The 22,080-nt window shown below is 33.7% G+C and overlaps 2 protein-coding genes across 5 annotated transcripts; one reads left to right on the top strand and one right to left on the bottom strand.

Annotated features, from left to right (window-relative positions):
• Positions 1–3,438: 3,438 nt before the first annotated feature.
• On the top strand, positions 3,439–17,531 carry LOC100256999 (chaperone protein dnaJ 16). Of its 4 annotated transcripts, none has more exons than XM_059740263.1 (13): positions 3,439–3,654; positions 3,888–4,046; positions 6,433–6,556; positions 6,750–6,832; positions 6,984–7,095; positions 7,183–7,287; positions 14,372–14,422; positions 15,883–15,972; positions 16,070–16,178; positions 16,302–16,450; positions 16,564–16,617; positions 16,711–16,928; positions 17,076–17,531. In XM_059740263.1, coding segments are annotated over exons 1-12 (1,251 nt in total). In that variant the 5' UTR covers positions 3,439–3,652; the 3' UTR covers positions 16,924–16,928; positions 17,076–17,531. The 4 variants fall into 4 exon arrangements, with proteins under 4 accessions (XP_059596246.1, XP_059596252.1, XP_010652978.1 ...); XM_010654676.3 differs by having other exon boundaries at positions 3,456–3,590; XM_059740269.1 differs by lacking the exon at positions 7,183–7,287.
• A 2,615-nt stretch (positions 17,532–20,146) lies between these two features.
• Positions 20,147–21,536, bottom strand: LOC100258705 (peroxidase 41). The gene has a single exon (XM_002266988.4). The coding sequence runs from the start codon at positions 21,400–21,402 to the stop codon at positions 20,374–20,376; it is 1,029 nt and encodes a 342-aa protein (XP_002267024.2). The 5' UTR covers positions 21,403–21,536; the 3' UTR covers positions 20,147–20,373.
• Positions 21,537–22,080: the final 544 nt, after the last annotated feature.

Here is a 22,080-nt window from a genome sequence, read left to right as displayed (position 1 = left end):
GAAGTTTATTTTTCAAGAAAAAAAATGGTTTTATACATAAATAATAGAGTCATTTTGACCTAATTTTTGTCCATAAATTTATTATATTTATTGGATCCTTATTTGAGTTTCAAATTACTTTAAAAAATTACTAGATTTGTTGATAAATCCGATGCATTAAGGTTTGATTGATTTAGAGTTTATTTGCCTAGTAAAAACAATTATAAAAATATAATTATATATAAAAAAGAACTTAGGAAGGTCATTCAAAATAAATTTTGGTACGTGACTTTCTAATATTAGCTGAATTGATTTGAGTTATATGACTTTCTAATACTAATTAAATTGATTTTTGAGTTTCAAATTATTTTTTAAAAATAATAAATTTTATGTATCAAGTATCATTTGATTTAAACCTATTTTTCTAATTAAAAAAATTTAGAAAAGTTAAAGGAAATTAAGGAAAACATGTGTAATTCAAAGGAAAATTATATTTTAAGATTTTCGGTATTAGTAGCAGATGATGGAGAAAGAATGAAAGAAGAAAGATAGTGTTATGATTTATTTGTTTTTTTTTATGGTCTTTATTTATTTATTTTTATTATGTTTTTAAAAACAGATAAAAATAACTTTTACTTATTTTCTATTTCACTATATTTTCGTGATTTTAAAAACAATTTTTCTCAATAAAATTTTATTTTTAAATTACATGATAAAATAAACTCTAATATTTTCAGAGAGTCTAAAACTAAGGGTAGGAATGAGACTTTTTTAGGGTTAGGGCTTATGTTTTGCCACATGGCACAAGTTCCCTTGACAGACGGACATACATGTGACAGGCTTATTTGGTAAGTAGGATGGCATGTTTGGAATCTAAATACACATTAGTCCATAGTGTATAAAAGACAAAATATTTTAAAATTATAGAATATGTTTGAATTATTAAAGAGTAAGTTTCAATTTTACACTTATTTTTTAAATGTGAATATTAAAACATACTTTTCTTCATAGTAACATCAACAACAATAATAAATTATACTTTTTTTTTCTAATAATAATAATAATAATAATAATAATAATAATAATAATAAGTTGATTGACAAGAAGAAAAAGACAAAAGACACATTGTTATCTTCCTAGTAATTATTGACTTCTCATTAGTTTTGAATTTTTTTCCCAACTTCTCAATGTCCCCCAATAATGCCCGGTTTGAAGTGAAACCCCAGATTCATGTCTACTCATTTTCCAATCATTCAGGTGATAAAAAAAAAATAAAAATCACTTTAATTCTGAAGTAATAATCATGGATATGGCGTTCACTCAAAGAAAAAAATTGTGTCGGCGACCACATTTGAGGACAGATGAGGAGTTACAACCTTGTCTGTTCGAGGTTGAAGACAAAGCAATTATGAATTAACCACTTGGAGATGGATTAAGCTTTAGGGTAAAGCCTTACTGTATCATGATTCATCATCATCGACCCAAGAATAAATAAAATTGAATGCGAGGGAAAATCTCCAGGAAGCCTTCTTCTCCCAATTATTGTGGGTCCATTCGGAGGCTTAGAGCCCACTTTTATTATCAATCAATGTTGTGTTATATCAACCACCCATCCATCTACCATCAAATGATTTGGGATGGGTAAAATTTGTGATGCCTTAATCAGCAATCAAAGAAAAACCAGTGGTGGAAGTTATGTCATTATGGGAAATTTGATTCGGGGGCCCATAGATTTTTGGAAGTGGTGAATAGTATTACTGCACTTGTAAAAAATTCTTTGTCAATAACCATAACGGTTGATTGAGATTTTTTACCCAATAATGAGACTATAAAAAGTGGTATAGGTTGCAACCTCCACATGTTCAAGAAATGACTATGGTCAATAATCATTATGGGATATACGGGTCTATTAAAAGGATAGTGGGATAATCATATTCCGATCTTTAGAACCCTAGATGATGGTTAATTTTTTTTAAGAGGTCATAAGCAATTTTTTAATTTTTAAAAATATTTTCTAAATAAGATTAAATTTCTAATTTTTCTTAAAAATTACAAATTTGAGTTAAAAATACTTTTTAAAAACAATGTCAAAATGAACACTTGGTTACCTTAAATAATACTTTTACTAAAAGTATTTTTAGTCAAAATGTTTTTTTTTCTAAAGTGTTTTTAAAAAAAATCACATATCAAGTGTTTTTCTATAAAACATTTTCTTAACACTATCAATTATTTTTCAAATCTTTAAAAGTGTTTCCTAAAATTTACCAAAACCTTAATTTTTTAAAAAAAAAATACTTTTTAGGTTAAAAAAACATTTCTTAAAATTATTATCAAACAAACTCTTAAAGTGTATTTGATGATATTTCTATTCAAAATATTTGTAATGAAAATGTTTTCTATAAAAGTGTTTTTAAGAAAATCACCAATTAAGTAATTTTTCAAAAAACACTAAAAATGATTTTTTAACATGATTTTTCATATTTTTAAAAATGTTTCTTAAATTTGATCAAATACCTAATTTATTTTTAAAAGACATATTTTTTTTTTAACTAAAAATGCTTTTTAAAATTATTGCAAAATGGAGTATTTAATTAGATACAAATCGGTGTGACCATAGAAAAAAGATATAATGGGAAGTTTTATATATATAGTTGATTTGGTAATGGCAGATACATATAACGACTTCATTATAATGGGATTCTTTTTGGAAGCTTCTGAACCTACCATTGTGGATTAGGTATCCATAAACATCCAAGTAAATGATAGGCCGATCGAGTCAAATAAAAAATGGAAAAGGGGGAGAAAGTGTGGGATGATTGGAAAATTATAACCCAGAAAGAAGACTCAAAACCACACCACTTTTTTTTTTGCCATTTATGTATTTTAATAAATGATGGTTTCAGCCCCACAGAGGTGTGAAGAGGAGGCGGGGGAGGCCGGGCACCACCCTTGTTTGAGGGACGTGGGCCATGGGGAAACATAGGCAAAGTTGCTGTGGTCACTCTCTTCAAACCGTGTTGGTGTGTACATCTGTCAAGATGTAAGATGCAACCACCACATACCGTCTGTCTTTTAGCGTCTTTCATTTGCATGAAACCTTCCATGAATGCTTCCTCCTTCACGGTAAAAGCCGCGTTCTAGCATGAAAGCTGATTGAATTCTAGAATGTGAACTAAAAAGGTAAAACAGATCAAAATAGTATAATAAAAATTATTTAGAAAATCTTTTCGATATTTCCACATAAAGAGACAAATAAAAAATGTCTTATCCTGGTTGAATAGACGAGGAAGAAATCTTAAAAAAACTGTCACCATTGATTTCAATCCTAAATTTCTTGGCAATATGATGGGAAATGATGAGAGTGAAGTGGGAAAGGAATGAAGATAAGGGTTGAGTTTTGATCAGAATACGTTGTATAAAGGCATAGAAAAAACATAGCTGTGATTGAGGTTTTGAGTAGATTACCTTTTAGTACTAAGTCGCTTTGATATGAATTTTCCGCGGCTCCCTCCCAACAATTTTGAACACTGACATAAGCCCTGTTGGGCCCTGTGCACGCTACGCACCACCGAAATTTGAGCGGCCCAAATTCACCGCACGCGCCACCTCGCGTGAGTACTCAACACTTCAAGTATATGCGCGTTTTGTATGCAAACGCATATTGGATTTTAAAATGTAAGATATGAGCCTAGCAATAAAAATGCCATCTAATTTCCCCTCCATTTTCTCGCCTTCTTGTCTCTCTCTCCCTCTCCCTCTCCCTCTCCTCCAAAGCTCCGTAATTTTTTTTGTTTATCTTCCTTAGGGTTTTTCACTTCCTTTTGATTGCTCCCAAACAACCATTTTTCCGGGAGTGTTTGGGAAAATGGGAGATTCATCCCAGTGATTATCGGTTTTTGGGCTTCCAGGGTTCTGCATTTAGATTTGAAAATGCCGGGTCACCGTTCCCAATCGGAGAAGACTGATGCCGGGAAGCAGCTCCGGCGGGACCCCTACGAGGTTCTCGGAGTCTTGCGGAACTCAACGGATCAGGAAATCAAATCCGCTTACCGGAAAATGGCTCTCAAGTATGCGAATTTTTTTTAACCCTCTCTCCCTTACATTTTAATTAATTTTTATTCTTAACGTGTAATGGCTTTGCTTTGTTTTTCAAGTGTCGATTTGATTTAGCTTTCATGTTCTTCAATATATCATTGATGAAATTTTGCTACTTTTTTGTTTGGATCTTCGCATAGTAGAGATGAGAGCATTTATTTGTCGGCGCTGTAAAAGAGTATTTCATTGTGATGTTATTGATCCAATATCTGTATTATAACAAAACCTGATTTGTCGAGATTCTTTTACTCAGGTTCGGTTTGAATTGGAAGCAGTTGCTTGTAAAATTTTGATCGTTTAACTCTACTAACTGATTGAATTAGTAGTAATGATCGATTTTGCTAATTGTGATAGGATTTAAGGGTACAGGGTTGAGCTGTGCTGAAGTTGATTAGAGCTTAGTTGAAGTATAAGCTCAGCCCATTGTGCGTAATGGCAATTGAGTGGAGTTAAACCTGGTCTGAACCAAAGATGGTGCTGAAATATTTCGGTGATTATGAATATATGATATAGCTAATTTGAAAATTAAATATGCCTATCAAATATGTCAATATATTTGATTTCATGATCCAAATATATTTGCTCCTATGTTTTTACTCTATAAGCTGGGTCCTTGGCAGAGATATGGAACTTGTTGCTGCGCCTAAAATCTGAAACCAGCTTAACTGATCAATCTAGGCATGGTTGATCCCACCCAATTTAGGATGAACTGTGGACAAGTTTGGCCGGGACAACTATGGCCAATTGGGACCCTGATTGGTAGTAAGACAAATAAGTTTCTTCACCACATTTTCATTATGGTTAGGTTTTGGTCACTTATTTTTCTTGCTGGTGAAGATGTATTAATTCTTAATGTTCATAGTAGGTGGATTTTGACGATTTCTTGAGTCAGACCAAGAAGCTTAATCACAAAAGGAACAATGTTTCATAAGCAAGAAACCTATTTCCTTCACATTTGGCTAAGCAATAAGGGAACTTCCATAGATGTCAACCTCTCTGGTATGTTTTGCCATTTTAGGAGTTAGGCCTCTACACAATGCTGATAAAAAGAAACTAATGTTCTATTGCTGCTTATTTATTTATTTTAATTCCCTTCAGGTTTCATTTGGCGGATGGATCATGTTACAATGTTTATTGCTTGTTAGAAGTCAGAAGATTTCATTCCTCATGCATCTATGGGATGGATGCTACCTAGCTTCATGAACCTAATTCATCCCTAACAATTCCTGACATCCATTTATTAAGTTTTACTATTAACCAGGGTCCAGATTGTATGGGTTATTATGTTGATTGTTGAGGGAAGTAATTCATTATGCTATAATATGTAGATCCATATCAACTGGGGGCTATCTTATTCTTTGTAGTTTAACTGGTAGTCTGGTTAAAAAGTCACGGTAATGCAGCCCTCTTTTTTCTTTTGGGTGGGGAGAGCAGGCAATATTTGAATTACAAAATTTTAAATTAAATAAATATTAACATACTTTCATATTTAAAAAGGCTTATATATTTTATTATTAAAAGGGCCGTCTAAAATCACATAATATAAGTAAATGCTATCATTTTTTTTAAGAAAATCTAACTTACCAAATTAAACACATGATTAGATCAAAATTCCAAATAAATAAAATAGCTAAAAATTTTAGCAATTTTTTAAATATTTTATAAAATTAATTTGGTAATGAAAAATTATAAATTTAAGTTTAATAATTTTAATAACTGAAACAAAATATTAAGAAAAGATTTTCAAAGAAAATTCAAATGAAATATATTTTATAATAAACTTTATTTAAAATGTAAGAGAATTAAAAAGAATTAGGATATTTTTAATAGAAAGTTAGTTAAATTGAAGTAGATTAAGAAGATTTTGTGTAAGTTAAATTAAAAGTTATTTACTTAAAAAAATTTGATATGTAATTTTTTTGAACTACAGAGAATTGGTTATTATTATCTTTTTTCAAACCTTTAAAGATTAATTATTAGATCTTGTAATAGATAATAATATATAGATATACAGAAAATTGATTCTTATTTACGATTTTTCTTGTTTTCTTTAACTTACATATCTTTATGGGGGGCAAGTAGCTTCATCTTTTTATTTTTTTGAAAAATCCTACACATAGTGTTAACTTTTAGATTTTGTGGGGGGCATTTGCCCCCCTTGGTCCTAAGCTGGCTCTGCCAGTAATTGTTCGTGTTATAGGACTGCAGTTTATTTAATTCTCAACTAATGATTGGGTTAATGTAATTACCTTGTATGTTTGTAACATCTTGTGTCATTGATGTTTTTTAACACACTTTTCACTTACTCTATGTTTTACTGGTTTAAATTATTATTAATGCTAATGCATGGAATTTCAGGTACCATCCTGACAAAAATGCAAATGATCCAAAAGCAGCTGATATGTTTAAAGAGGTCACTTTTTCCTATAACATCTTGTCTGATCCAGACAAACGGCGTCAGTATGATACTGCAGGTTTTGAGGTAAGATATGTAAAGGAGGTCAGGTTTTTCTATAATATTGTCTCTTCTTACTATAGTTTGGAGTTTTTTTGAGAGTTTGAAATTTTCATTTGTTGTTAACAATTTAAAATGATTAAACTGTGACTTTAACCCATTTTGTTGCTTGTTTTAATTTGGTGATTTCCTAACATAATATTGATGTCCTCTTTTTCAGGCTGTTGAGTCAGAAGGCCAAGAATTGGAGCTAGACCTTTCCAATTTGGGAGCTGTGAACACTATGTTTGCTGCTCTTTTTAGGTGTGTCTTTTTAAACTTGGACCTCTAGTTCCTAAGTTTTTATTTTTTATTTATTTTTTAATTTTTAATTATTTAAACTTGTAGATCATTCTCATAACACATGCAAGCCCCATAAATAATGTGTTGAGTTCTGTTCTTATTATGTAAACAGTAAACTTGGTGTACCAATCAAGACCACTGTATCAGCAACAGTCTTGGAGGATGCCCTGAATGGCGTGGTGACTGTTCGACCACTTACACTGGGGCAACCAGTGGTTAAGAAGGTAAGCAATTGAAATCCCTGGTCCAACAACCTTTTTCTAAAAATTAATTGTAGTGTGCCCATTTGAATCTTTCATACCCTTTAACAGGTAGAAAAGCAATGTGCTCATTTCTATTCTGTTACACTAACAGAGGAGGAAGCACAAACTGGATTTGTGTGTCGAGTCCAATCATCGGACAAAAGCAAGTTCAAGGTAGGGTTGGTTATTGATCTCCAATACTCTTAATTCTATAAAAACTACATATAATTTCACTCATAAAAAAAATATAGAATTTTAAAAAAACCACATGTAACTTCTATGTTTTATGCTATGAGTGTCCTGTAAAATTATATGAAACTTGACTCATAAAAATTTATAGAAAAACTTTCTAAGATATAAAATAAAACATCCTCTTGGTGTTAGCTAATGTTGATAAAATTTCCACATTGATTAGAATTACGGATGAAATGGTCCTGAAATTTTCCATATGGATGTTGAAGTATCTAAGCTTAAGGCAAGAGATGTATGGATGATATGGACTTGAAATTTTTTTATACAAGGGTTTTGAGTAAGAGAAGATAGTCATATGGATGGTGAAGTATTTAAGTTTAAGGGAAGAGATTGATAGGAGAGATGGATTTTTGAGTTTGAAAGTAATTCCAAGGAGAGTTTTGCTTGTTTAGCTTTCAAAATCTGTATTTAGACTCATAGATACTGCAATAGTGTGCAGGATTCTTTGGTTAGCCGTTTCTAGTGAATTTTCAGACTTTCCCTATAAATGGAGGAATTCTTTATGTAGGAGTTGAATTGTGATCGTTGTCCTTAATTTGGAGGTACACCCTTTAGACCTTTCTTCTCTCAAATTGGCCAACACTATTTTCATATTTGTCTAATATATTATTTCCACTTGTTGAGCCTTCATCTCTAATTAGCAATTCAAGATTTTTAAATCAATCCCAAAGGACTAGGCACTAGAAACATTGGAGACACCACTAATGTGCACAAGGACTTTTGGCATGCTCATCATCATTATGATGATGTGACTAAAAGGCAACTATAGTTTGACCTAAGGAGATAGAAGTGGTTCTTGAAAGTATTAAGATTGATCAAAGAAAAGTAAATCTCCCTCTTACTACCTCAAAGGGAGGGTAATTACTACAGTTATGATATGATCATGGTTCAAAGTTGTAGTGTCAATCATTGACTCGATGGGTCTCAAGGCACATCGGTCATGGTGTGTTAGATTGGTATTAGGTGATACATAAAAGATTCTTGTTTAAAAGCTTTTTTTTTTTTTAAAAAAAGATTGCAAAAATTATTTCAAAACTAAATACAAATAGATAGGCTAAAAATTTAATAAAATAAATTTCTATTATATATAAAATTATTCAAATTGTGATAAAAGCATTTCTTTGGAATGTTTTATAACAATATTAAAATTTAATTGTTTTTATTTTAATCATTTAATAGAAAATGTTTATTGAAGATGAAAATAATAAAAAGTGAATTTATTTTTCATAACAAATTTGTTTAAATTAAATATTTTGAATTTTTTAAAAACTACAACCATGAATCATCTTTAAAAATATAAACATCATTTTTCCTTTCCAATATATTCCTTAATTTTAATTTTTATATAAATATTCATTTCCTATTTATTTGATGTAAACCTAAATATTCATTATTTATTTGCTAAATCCTAATTTTAATCAAATTTCCATTTAAATAAAAATGCCCATCAAATACTCATTATCTATTTTAAAAAAATGCCCATAATTCAAAAGCTAAATTCTTAATCCTATCAAATACCCATACACCTTATCAAATACCCATTTCCCTTCTTTGCACAAGACCCATTTCATCTCACAATACCCATATCACCCCTAAATGGATGACTCTCTATTTCTCTGTACAATTCCCATTTTTGAAGGCTCTAAACTAAAGACAAACAACCTTATAAAGATGCGAAGTTTGAAGGATAAAGATGCATGAACTCTTCATTTTTATGGGTTTTGGTTTTCGTTTCTCCACCGTTTTGGCTCCAACATTACCATTTTTTCCATCATCCATCGCCCGAATGGGTCAATATTGGCATAATTTTGGAGTTGTATCAAAGTGGCTATTTGATTTGCTTCAAGACAGTTGATTTATCTCCAATTCAACCGATTCTATTTGCAAGTCAACCAAATATTGAGCTTTGGTATCAACCTGGTACCGGCCATGGTCGAGGTGGACATGACTAGGCCGAGTTGTACTAATCTTAGCTGAGATTTTGATCCTGAATATGATACATTTCTAATGGAAATTGTTATGTATCACAATTCCTATCTTATCATAAATATATCTTATGATATGCATACAACACACGATACAATATGTGATAGAATGATATTACACCTTCAACTATTTTGATAATTTTTGAGAAAAATCAAATTCAATTTTTTTTTTCTTGAAAGAATTATTATAGTAATTGTTTAAAATGTATGGTAATATTAAATATTTATCATAAAAGAGAGTGATAAAGGTAAAATAATCCTATATGAAAAACTAAATATATTCTAAAAATAAATATTAAGGAATTTTATTTGATGTTGACAATGAAAATGATGATGATCAAATTTTATTTATTTATTTAATATATTAGTTTTTTTAGAAGTTTTTTCTTTTTGGTGAGGAAAAATGATGATGAGTGTAAAATTGAAACTTTGGAGATGACACGTAAAGACAAACATATCCACAACACATACAAGCACATATACCTAGGTATAATTTGGAACTAAAAATCATATTTAAGAGTTCAAAAAGTTAACTTTGGTGGAGTTTATCATAAATCAATGCGTTTTTTTTTTATAAGTATCATAAATCATTGCATTAAACTCATATTTGGTTAAATTGAATTTTACAAAATTCTATTATTCAACGTTTTCATGTAGTATGACATAATTTTAACCCCTCTCTTTTTTTGATAAGTAAAGGGTTAAATTTTATAAATGATGAACGAGGATGCTGTACACCAAGATATACAGGATGTATACAAAGGGTGCCAAAGGGCATAACCTCATAGGAAGAGGACAACCAAAAGACAAGTACTCCCTCCCTCACCAAAAACCCACTCAATCTACAAAATCAATAAGAGACATTGAGTCTATTTCCATGTACATGCTACCCATGACAAAAGATTGCTAAGGAATAACGTTCCAATGCTTGAATTGGCTGCTCCTTATTGTCAAACACTCTTTAGTTTCTTTCCTTCCAAATTGTTAAAAATACAAACGGGAGCCACTCTCCAAACCTTCTTATGTTTCCTCCCTACAAAGTAACCACACCAACCTAATAGGGTGTCCCTCTCTCTCCCTGATGAAAGAAGGACCCAAGCAATGCAAAACAAGGAGAACAAAAGCTGCCAAAGTGATCTTACTATGGGACAACGAGTGAGAATGTGATCTATTGATTCCTCTTTGCATTTTCCAAGAGCACATCTATTTGCCAATGCCCATTTATTCACTATGACATAATTTTGCTCTTTGAAGCCTATTATCTTTCATAAAATTGGTTATATAGTATTCTATACTTCATGCTTCCAATATACATATTTACATGTGTGCATATTCTTTCTATTTATTTTTTACTGAATAAAAAGACTTACGAGACATGATATGATACGGAAAAATAGAAAAATGATACACAATATAATTTATGAGTTAACAACTATGACTACAATCAATCTATTTTTACTTTAGTCGCATTAAAGTTGTGTCATTGTGTCAACCTTTTCATCTTAATGGAGCGAAATAATTGTATTCTTTCCTTGGCATTTGCTCTTAGTGAGCATCCACATTTCATGGGCAACCCAATAAGTTTAGTTTTCCAACTAAGGGATGGGTATCTAGGCTAGGTTGCCAAAACATCCCCCTCCTATTTGTGGCATGGAAGGAGACAAAGCTACAAACATGACACAAAACTCATGGCCATAGTTGTGAAAGGTGCGCCTAGGCTTAAGGTGGCGTGACGCTACCCTCCAGCGCCTCACCTGACTGTAGGCGCCACCTCTTCACGGAGACACTAATTAGGCGTGCAAGGTGCTCGCCTCTCAGCCAGGCGCAACGCCCCCAACAGGTGCTCCTCTATCCTCTGTCATCTTCTTCTTTTTTTGGTCATCTTCTTATCCTTCGATAACGAGTTGGAGGGAGAATGACGAGGGTTTTGTTTTTTGAATTTCCTCATACCAAAACAACATTGTTTGGTCTGTTCTTTTAAAAGAACAGGGGCCAAAACAACGTTGTTTTTTCCTTTTTTTTTTTTTTAAAATTTTTTAATTTTTAAAATATTAGGCTCTAAAACGATGTCATTTTGGAGTCTAATTTTTTTATTTTTATTTTTTAAATGGCTAAAAATGATGCCGTTTTGGCTTGTTCTTCTTCCAAAACCCAAAATATGCTCGTTTTGGACTTGTAAAACACAAAAAAAATGCCCTAGCCTCCCGAACAGTGTGAAGAAGAGGAGAAGACGAAAAAGAAGGGGAAAAATAGAGGAAAGTTTTTGGGCACTTGATTATATTATATAAAAATATATGTAAAATAAGTGCATCTCACTTCACTAAAGCCCACGCTTTAGGTGCGCATTGCACCTTAGGCTCCAGGAGGACTTTGCGCCTTGGTGCACCTTGAGCCTTTTAAACCTATGCTCATGGCATGATTACAACAGTCTCAAGACCAAAAGCTTAACAAACTGCAATGATCATTGATTAACTCATGTCTCATAGGGCTCACATGTTGCACTAATACAAGCGGCAATTGCCTATAAGTTCATGTGGCATGCAGAAAACATAAACAATAACATATTTCTTTATATTATTTAGGTAAGCTGGGTAGGTGCTTGAGGTGAATTTCCCTAATCTTAATTTAAATCCATACTTATAAAAAAGGTTCTGATCTATTTTATGTTGGAGGGTCTTAAATAACTATTTGATAACATGTTAGTTACGTAAGGTTAGTTTGAAAGTGTGCAACTTTATTGGAATTTAAAATTGTGACCTAATAGAAGTTTATTTGTTTGTATCAGCATTCCTTGGTTATTATTAGATGAAGCATGGTCCCTAATCCAAAGCTTTGATCTAGCACTTCCTCCTTATTGTTGGTCCTATCACCTTCACATGGTGACTTCTGTGTTTGCTTAACATAGGGTGGTTTTATATTATAATATGAGAACTACAACTTTCATCATGAAAAAAGGAGTTAATCAAATTGGGGAAGCCTCTTGCTACAATCTTGGGATACTGGTAGGATCCTCTTTCAAGGCAATGGCATTTAGGACCAAGTCATGTCCATCCCAGTTTTAGTTGCTTATGGGCTGAGAAGCTACAAAGTAACTTCTTTGCACAGGGCTTGTGATGGAATTCAAGTATCATGTTGTGAATTTGGAGTTTTCTAATAGACCTATGGAGTTTGGCTTGTCATGCTAGTGAATCTAGTGCATACAAGTGGCTCTGAAGATGTGGGACGAAGTGAATAAATTATGGAGGAAAGTGGTGTGATTTGTGTGGTTGTAGTGGAGATTTTTGGTCTGAGGGAGGAAGGGGAGATTATGGTTTCTACTGTGAAAGGATTAGCTTAGTTTACTAAAGGGGCTGGTTGAAGAAGTTAGGGTGTGATCGTTTCAATGAAGATCATACATTCATACTTTCGAAAATGAGCTAGGAGTGTGATATGAGATTGTCATTCTAATGTTTTGTTAAAGTCAACATTTTGAAATTTCTGGTAATTTTTATCCATTCTAGCATTTGGCTGTCTTATGAATTATTTAGAATTTTGTGCAAATTTAAAAAACAACTCTTTAAATAATATTTATAATAATAAAATATATTTATAAATTAAGAACATAATAAAAAATGGATTGTCTACTTTTTTGCATATCAAAAAAGGAAAAAGAGATTGTCTACTTTTTTGCATATCAAAAAGGGAAAAAGGGATTGTCTACTTTTCTCTTGTTTTCATTTCTTAGGAATAAGAATAAAACGTACTAAGTCTAAAACAGATAAGAGATTGTTGATATCCAATTTTGTGCAGTCCATGAGTCCATGTGGACCTATGCACCTAGGCCATGTGTTTTCAATGTGCCACATTGGATTGCCTATGACTTTTGATCTTTGGGCATTTTAGTTCTCTCATTTTGGGGTGAGTTAGGTGAAGGCTGAGAACTATCTTTAACCTCTTTTTGGGTTGATGGATAAGTGCAGACAACTAAGCAACAACATTTGTGGAGAATGCTTCATTACTGTTTACTATGACATGCTTAGAAGGACTGATGCTGAAAATGATTTTTAGGTTATGTTTGGTTCTTGGAAAATACCAAGGAGAGAAAAAAATGCCAAGGAAAATGATTTTCTCATATTGGTTATCCTATGAAAAATACCAAAGAAAATCAGATATAATTAAAAATAGTTAAAAACTTATGTATTTTCAAATTATTTAATCTTTATATTGGTGAGTTAATCTTTCCCTTGCATTTTCCCTCAAATTTCCCGGGAACCGAACATAGCCTTAATCTCTTTTGAGGTTGGATAAGTGCAAACAACTAAGCGACAAGGTTCTTGAAGAATTACACATTATTGTTTGATGGGTTGTTTTTGGAAGGGATTCCAATCTTCCAAGTCTTGTGCTGTAAGACGTTACTCTGAAAATGTTATCATAGGCTCCTTAATGAAACATTGGCTCAAGTATTTAGTTCTTAGGTTTATGGATGTGCTTTCGCCTTCTTAATGTCTTGTAGGTTTTGTGATATTCTTCAGTAGTTTCTCTAACTAATTCTGGTAGCTAGCAAAAGTTTTCAGGAATATGAGAACTTCATGTATCATGGGTTTTACCCTGCTTTTATTTTTGATAGATCTTTGCTTTATGTGCAAAAAAGAAAATTTGCTTAAGCTTTTTAGGTTATTGCTTTTGCTCCAAATGGCATTTATTTAATTATAGTTTGATGGTAGGGACCATTGGCATTGAACTGTCAAACCACAGTTAATGCAATTCTAATCTAAGTTAAAAATATTCACACATTGAAGCTTTTATTACCCTTTTTTGAGGGCAGTTTGTGCATGAATTGTTCAACTATGAGGTATCGAATTCTTTCACATTTCCAAAATATATATATATATATATATATTTGATAAATTGTTTAAATTCAGATATGTAAAATTCTTCTGGCATTCTATTGATATTTTTACATTGAAAAGTTTCATGAATTTTTACCAAGACGTTATCACTACTAGTGTTGCACTGTGAGTAACAGTCTTGGCTTTGTGCAGCTATTGTATTTTGATCAAGAGGAAGGTGGTGGACTAAACCTCTCACTACAGGTAGGTCATTTCAACTGCAGTTCTGTTGGGGGATGCATCATCTGGGTGATATAGAACAGTCTATTTGAATTCTCTACGATGATATCTAAATTACAAATGAAGAACAGCTGGATTCTAGAACTGAAGTAATGAAAGATTTTCTTGACATAACTTCTTTGATACTCTACAAGATGCACTTGCATTCCACACTTGGTTTCTGGTTGCACAATAATCCGATTTATAGTTTGCAGCTTATGCCTATTTTGAGCTCACTTCCAATTGGAATTTTTTGAAAGCATGAGTTTTCTTATGTATGGTCTAATCTGTTAGGAACAAATCTCTATTTACGAGGCCAATAATAAACAAGAAATAGAAGATAGACAAAGCACACATAGGATTTATAGTATTTCACTCCCAATGTGAGAGCTACATACACAAAAAATACAGGATGATCTCACACCTTACAATAATCGCCTCTCCTCTATTTTCACATATTTAAAATCAGTCATCCTAATAATCCCTTATATAACGTGAAAATTAGGATAAACTAATATATGTATAGAATATCTAAAATATCCCTTAAAAAATTCTCCTTAGGGGCTCATGCCCTTGAACCCACAAGTGGGGGGAGCCCATTATTCTCCTCATTAACCTTATTGATCTACAGTTACGAAAAAAAGTGTATAGTATAATTAGGCTCTACACAACTCAACATCCCCCCATTATTCTCCTCATTAACCTTATTGATCTACAGTTATGCAAAAAAGTGTATAGTATAATTAGGCTCTACACAATTCAACATAACCAATGGTTTGTGATTCCTCAATGCAAATGTGAACTTCATTGGAGGGTATCATCTCCTTAGCAAATAGTCCTTAGGTTGTTTTAACAGTTCCTTTGGTTCTTTGCTTTCTTTGTTCTTTCCTGTGTTTTGTAGATTCGATTTTCTCTCTCCCTTATTATACTACTCTTGGTTTCTTTCATTGTTCATTTTGTTTTCTCCATATCTTTTCATTCAAGGAGGTTTTTTCCTCCCTTTGCAGTTCCTTTTCTTTTATTAAAATACAAAATGATACAAGAGACATGGGGCAGAATTTAAAGGGCAAGTTTGGCACCTTTGTTGAAGAAATTGAATACTGTGCCATAACAATGTACTCACCAATGTTCAAAATTAATTTTTAAGCGATAATCTTCTTCCCCTTGATTATATTCTTATTTGTCTCCTCTCTTCTTGATCACAACATTTGGATGCCCTAGTTTTATTTAGTTGTTTGGTAGTAGTCATGATGCAAGTTTGGGGATCCTGGATCTTGATGCCATTCTTATTTTTCTGTTCTTTCCACTTTGGTTGGGATTAGGGCTTCATTGAATTGATTTATTAAAGTTTCAATTGGCATCTTCTAGTGAATTTGTTGTTAGGACATGCTCATACCACTATTTCATTTCTGAGGTAACTTTTATTTAATTTAATTTTGGTGTAGGAGGACAGTGCCAGAACAGGAAAGGTTACATCTGCTGGAATGTATTTTCTTGGTTTCCCTGTTTATCGGTTGGATCAAACAGTTAACTCGGTGAGTTAATAATATTGTAAAGATATTTAAGTCAGCTCTTTTTCTCTGGTGTTGGTTTTGTTCGTCAATTTTACATTTGGTTTTGTGCTGTCTATAGATGGCAGCTGCAAAGGATCCAGATTCTGCTTTCTTCAAAAGATTGGATGGGTTCCAACCTTGTGAAATGACTGAACTAAAGGCTGGTACCCATGTATTTGCTGTTTATGGTCAGTTTTTTGTTCCTTCTTCTTGGGACCTTCTATGTCCAGTTTAGGGTTCATTCTTCTTAATTGTGTACTTGCATGGACCTAACTACTACATTTTGCATGTATTCTGGTGCCTTTCTTTAGGTGACAATTTTTTCAAGAGTGTAAGCTACACAATAGAAGCACTTTGCACAGCTCCTTTTGCAGAAGAGAAGGAAAATCTTAGAGCTGTGGAAGCCCAAATACTAACAAAAAGGGTGGAACTCTCAAAATTTGAAACTGAATACCGAGAGGTATGGACTTTGTCGAAAGCATTATGTTGCCCATGAGAGGACCTTTCTTCTTTTTCTTCTTGTACTTCATTTTCCCTCCCTGTTTTGTGCTTATTGTTTCAAAGTATTGACAGGTCCTTACACAATTTACTGAGATGACCAGTAGATATGCACAAGAAATGCAAGCCGTCAGTTCCAACACTAAAAGCTTTGTGCCTGAACTCTCTATTTTTTATAGTACTGTTTTGGCTCTTCTTGACTTATTGATGTTGGTTTGGCAGATTGATGACCTTCTCAAGCAAAGGAATGAAATTCATGCCTCATACTCCAGTGCTCCACCAATAAAACGAAGTAGAAGCAAGAACAGGGGCCTTTCGAAAGATTCGAAAGATGACGGTCAGGTGAAAGATAAGAAACCTGCGTTCCGGGAAAGGCCAAAGAAAAAGAAATGGTACAACATCCACTTAAAGGTGGATAAGAGCAAGCCTTGCTGAATTGGGTGAGAATTGGCAGAACCTTTGCCTGTTATGATTTGTCTTCCCATTTTCACATTAGGTTTAATTATACTCAAGAACTAGTTTCCTTAATGGTACGGGAAAAATTTAAACCGGGTACACTTAAGTGATAAATTATATATTGCCTGCAGTCTGCAGTGGTTCCACATTTGTGTAAGCCAAATATATGAAGCAAATCCTGCACCAGACTGTTGTTCATCAAAGATGAAGTGGAGATGATGGTTCAGGTGGAACGACTCCATTACTCTAGCATGTAAAGGATTGCAACTCGGTTGTTATTGTAAAATTATTTTCTTTTTCCTTTTTGCTGCCTTCGGTCATATGCTCTAGCTATTTTCCCAGTATTCTCAGCATTGTTGCCTGTAAATTGCATGATTTATTTGTGAAGCTCCTTGCCTTGACTCTTAGGATGGGTTATTTTTGGGTTAAAAGCCCAAGAACAATATGGGAGCAGGTTGAATCCACCCCAGTGGTTGGGGATCCATGGGCATCGAGGCATACTTTCAGCTTCATGAAACTGTTTGAGGTCAGTTAATCCACTGTAATTAATGAGAAATCCCAGGCAGTGGCGAATTTTTTGTTTCTTATTCCTCCTTGTCCTTGTTACGTGGTTCATTAATCCAAGAGACAGTGGTCGAGGCCAGTGGCTTTGTAAACAGATTGTGTATTGAGACGAAGGGTTAAAAATAGGGCTGTTTCTTAGCTATACGACTATGATTGAAAGCATTCATCGTTTGATGAAAATTAGCAGTGGAATTATTACTGCCTCTGATCAACGTCGGTGCCTAATATGAGGGGCTGGCTATTGAATGTTAAATTTAGGCTGTGTTCCCAACTGCTGATCCAAATCCAGGACACTTAATTGGTTGGAGTTTGAGAGCATTTGAAAGTCCTTTAAGCGAAATCATTACATCCTGAAAAACCAGAATGTAGCGATAGATGGGAACGCCAGCCTTGATTTTTAGACTCAAAGTGAAAGCATGTCTTTATCAACGAATAAAATAATTGAAACCTAAATTTTGAAATTTACTGTTTCCTCTTTGACCTTATTCAGGATAAAAATATTTTAATTATATTTTTAAAATTTTACATGTAAATACTCAAATTAAAAATATTTATATCAAAAATATGTTTTTTTTAAAAGTAAAAACATGAGAAGGATTAGATGCATAAATTAAGGTTTATTTCATCCAAATAATTTATTAAATAAGCAAAATATCTCTATCTCTCATGGGCATCATGAACTCCTCAAGTTTGTTTCGTCCTTGACAAAAGTGAAGTCACGTTTTTCCCATGATGTTTATGAAGCAGACTTCAAAAATTGCAACGGAAAAATCGACGGCTGTGTCTGTCTTCATCCCCTTTCAATTATGTCGTGCTCCTTTTTTCTGTGTCTCCCCTTGAGTTAGACGGAACTCGTAATTCCATTGAACGAAATGCTTGGGCTGTGTTGTGCATTTTCACAACAAACACGTTTATAGTTGCCAACTCGCCCGGACCGAAAGTTGTATAATGGATTGCCCAAGTCACAAAGTCTGAGTCGTGTGAGGCGGTGCGATTAGCAACATGTGGAATATTTAAATGTTGTTTTAAGTCCTTATCATGCTCAAGCAGGCACCGCTTGTCATATATCTCTGTCAGCATTTCATTTCTTAAATATTAAATATTATCTAAATAAATGCTTATTTTACAAGATTCCACTTCAATTGGTTTCACATCTGGAATAAAAAATAGCGAGTGTCATTTCAGTCCTATTAAAATTCCCATCTTCTAATCCTATTCCATTAAAATACAATATCCAATCTATATTATTCATATTGTTATTGTAGAGTGTTGAATTTGTACATACATTCAAATTCGGATTCCAAACTTTTAGATAACGTTTATTATTTGCATCTATCTAAACTCCCCGTGCATCTACCCTTTTTCCTATTTATTTTTTTAAGAATAAAATTTATATATTCAATACCCAAAATACCCTTTCTTTATCCTTATCTCATCCACTTCCAAAACCCTGATTTTTTTTCTTCCCAATTTCTTCCCTTTCTGTTTTATCCTCCTCCTCTTTTTTTTCTTAAGGCTGAAGAGCAAAAATAAAAAAAATGAAAAAAACGGTAGGGGGACACGGCCAGACTGTCGGGGGTGATTGACGGCCTGGTGACGACTGACACAAAATTAAGGAGGAAGAAAAAAGGGTAATGGAAGAAAATGAAGAAATTGAGTAGAAAAGATTAGGGTTATGGAGGGACAGATAAGATGGGGTTGAAGAAGAGGGTATCTTAGATATTGAATGTATAATTTTATTTTATAAACAAAAAGGAAAAATGGATGTATATACAAGGAGTTCAAGATTATGTTTGTTTTTTGGTTGAATAAAAAAAATTAAAATATTTAATTTTTTTTATTCAGTTAAAAATACCATGTTGATATCAATCAATATAATTTAAGTAAATTTGACATAATTCCGAGTTTTAAATTTTTGTGTTTGTGGAGTGCCTAGACACATTGTTGGCTAATCTTCCTCCAAGCCACAAGATACACAAATTATGGGACTCTCCCCGATCAATATAATTAAAGTAAAGTACTTAACACAATTCTAAATCTTGAGTTTTTGCGTGTGTGGCATCTAGACATACTCTAGGCTAATCTTCCTCCAAGCCACAAGATACACACATAGATTATGGGGCTCTCCCTAACCCGTATTTTATTGATCTCCAATGGAATACAAGAGGTTCTTTATAAGGACTCCCACATAGGCACCGAGTAGTTCACTTGCTTTCTAAAAGCATAGAGACCCTCTGTTATATAGGTTGCACCAAGTAGTTCAATTATACTTGGGAACTAACTTTTGAGTCGGTTTAATTTGGTTATATTTATTGATATCAACTATCATTTTTAACTAATTAAAAAATAAATAAATATTTTAACTTTTATTTTTCAATAAGAAAAAAACAAACACCATCTAAGTGGATATAAATAACAATTTTTTATTTAATAAATATCATGACTTTGGAGTTTAATTAGGTCACAACTATTTTCTTAGTGAAATTTTGTTCAAAATGTTCTCCTTTACTCTTATATTTCATCTTTTATTTTTTAATTTATTTAAAAACATATTTTGAAAATAGTTTCATTCAATTTAAAAACAAAAAAAGCATAGGGCTAGTTTCAAAGTCAGTACTATGTTTGGGTAAAGAGACAATTGAGCCAAAATTCCCGCTCTCTTGAGAAACTGTTGCAGAGGGTAGGTATATTATAACTGAACCTTTTCCTTTTTTCGCGGGCTGATGTGGATGAGATTTAGAAGAAAACCATGATCTTCAGGGAATAAGGTCAAAAGAAAATGGTAAGAAAAGGACAAAGGAGTAGCTCATAGAATACATGGTGCAAAGGATCACCATATTTTGTTGTCTCATTTGTTGTGGGTTTTCAGGAAGTCTTAATATTGTTGAAAGAATCGCATCTGCGCCGGACCTCTCCCTTCCTTCCAGTTTTAATTTTATGAACACTCACCTTCTCCATTGCATGAGCAAAGGCTTGAAAAAAGGCTGTCTGGTTCGCTGCATATAGATCTACGTAGGGCCTTGTCCTGGAATCCAAATACAGAGCGTGGTCCGTACTCAATAGCCCCAACCCCCTTTTCAAATTTAAGTAATACATATTGTCGAATTTGCTGGGCGTCACCACATCGTTGAAGGCCGCCATTGCTGTGTTCGAAGTGTACTTTGCGCAGAGCTTTCTCAAGGCTTCTGCATATTTAGGGTTGTAGGTTGGATCGAACTCAGAAGTTTTGCTGAAGTTGTAGAGCCGGTGGCTGAACTCCTTACAGTGGGAGAAGCCAATGGTATGTGCACCAGTCAAGGCCACCATTTCTTGCGCTGTGAATCCTTTGGACTCGAAAAGAGAGAGCATTTCAGATACAGACATGGAAGATGTGGCTAGGTTGCCGTCCACTCGAGACGCCTTAGAAATGAAGCCGTCTTTTCTGCCGAGGCGAACCTCGTAGTAGGGGCCGCCGACCATGACGATGAGATCACGGGTGGCGATGGCGAGGATGTCGGCGCAGGAGACAATGCCGGGACACTGGACCTCGATGGCGATTTTGGCGCGGGTGATGAGGTCGAAGGAGTCGCCTGGGAGGGAAAGGTTGATGTCGGCGTCGCGCTCGGCGGTGTTGAAGGAGTTGGAGGAGATGAGGACGGAGGCGTCGCAGCCTTCGACCATGCAGTCGTGGAAGAAGAGGCGGAGAGTGGCGGCAGCTGTGGTGGGGTCGTTGATTTGCTTGGTGCTTATGATCTCCCGCATAATGGGTTTGAACAGAGGGCATGTTTTGTCGTAGTAAGCGGCGCTGAGCTTGGATTGTGTGTGGGGAAGAAATGACAACGCTAGTGCTATAAAGAGGAGAGGCATTGCCATGGGTTGAGAGAGCAGGGAGGTATAGAGAAATCCCATTTTCATTGTGGGAATTGGTGGGTGTGGAAAACTTTGTTAGCAACACGAGTCAGAAGCTGAGTCTCTTGTGGAACAGAGGGATTGCAGGAGTCTTATGGATATATTTGGACAGGACTTTACCTAAGACTGAAAGACGATAATGAGAGAGTTTGGAGTTTTTGTATTCCATTTTTCCTTTTTCCTTTTTGTGTTTTTCTTTTTCCTTGATGCAACGCAAGGTCAATTCCTACTAGTGGATTGCCGGGTTTGGCTCCTTTCCTTCCGAAGATCAAGACCTCTCCCATGTTGTTAATTTCCTATTTTAATTTAATGATTTAAAATTCATTTAAAAATTATTTTAAGAACCGTTTATAATATTTTTAAATAAAATTTTTAAGTATTATAAAAATTAAAAATATGTCATAAAATAATTATTAAAAAAGCAAGATATATATTAACAAATTTATCAAAATTCATATATGGTCAAAGACGGAAACTCGATCTACCAAAATGTTTTGTAATTTGGCCAAGTTTTGGATCAACATGTATAGGAGAGAGGTTGGCCCCACCATGGCCCTACTTCAAAATTTGGAGATAAAAGAATGAGTTATTTTTCCTTCATCTTCAAATTGACCAAGTCCAAACACGGTTGTCTTGAAAACAGATTTGGTCGTAGAGGTGCAAAACGGCTAGGTTAAGTCGGTT

Source organism: Vitis vinifera, chromosome 1 (assembly GCF_030704535.1).
Source record: "Vitis vinifera cultivar Pinot Noir 40024 chromosome 1, ASM3070453v1".
NCBI lineage: Eukaryota > Viridiplantae > Streptophyta > Magnoliopsida > Vitales > Vitaceae > Vitis > Vitis vinifera.
The sequence above is the reverse complement of the archived record's forward strand: the minus strand, read 5'-3'. Positions and strand labels throughout refer to the sequence as shown.

Coding starts and splice junctions, on each gene's coding strand:
- LOC100256999 (XM_059740263.1), top strand. Junction 4,047..6,432: donor TACCGGAAAATGGCTCTCAA/GTATGCGAATTT, acceptor ATGGAATTTCAG/GTACCATCCTGACAAAAATG. Junction 16,179..16,301: donor CCATGTATTTGCTGTTTATG/GTCAGTTTTTTG, acceptor GCCTTTCTTTAG/GTGACAATTTTTTCAAGAGT.
- LOC100258705 (XM_002266988.4), bottom strand. CDS start 21,402: ATGAAAATGGGATTTCTCTATACCTCCCTGCTCTCTCAACCCATGGCA.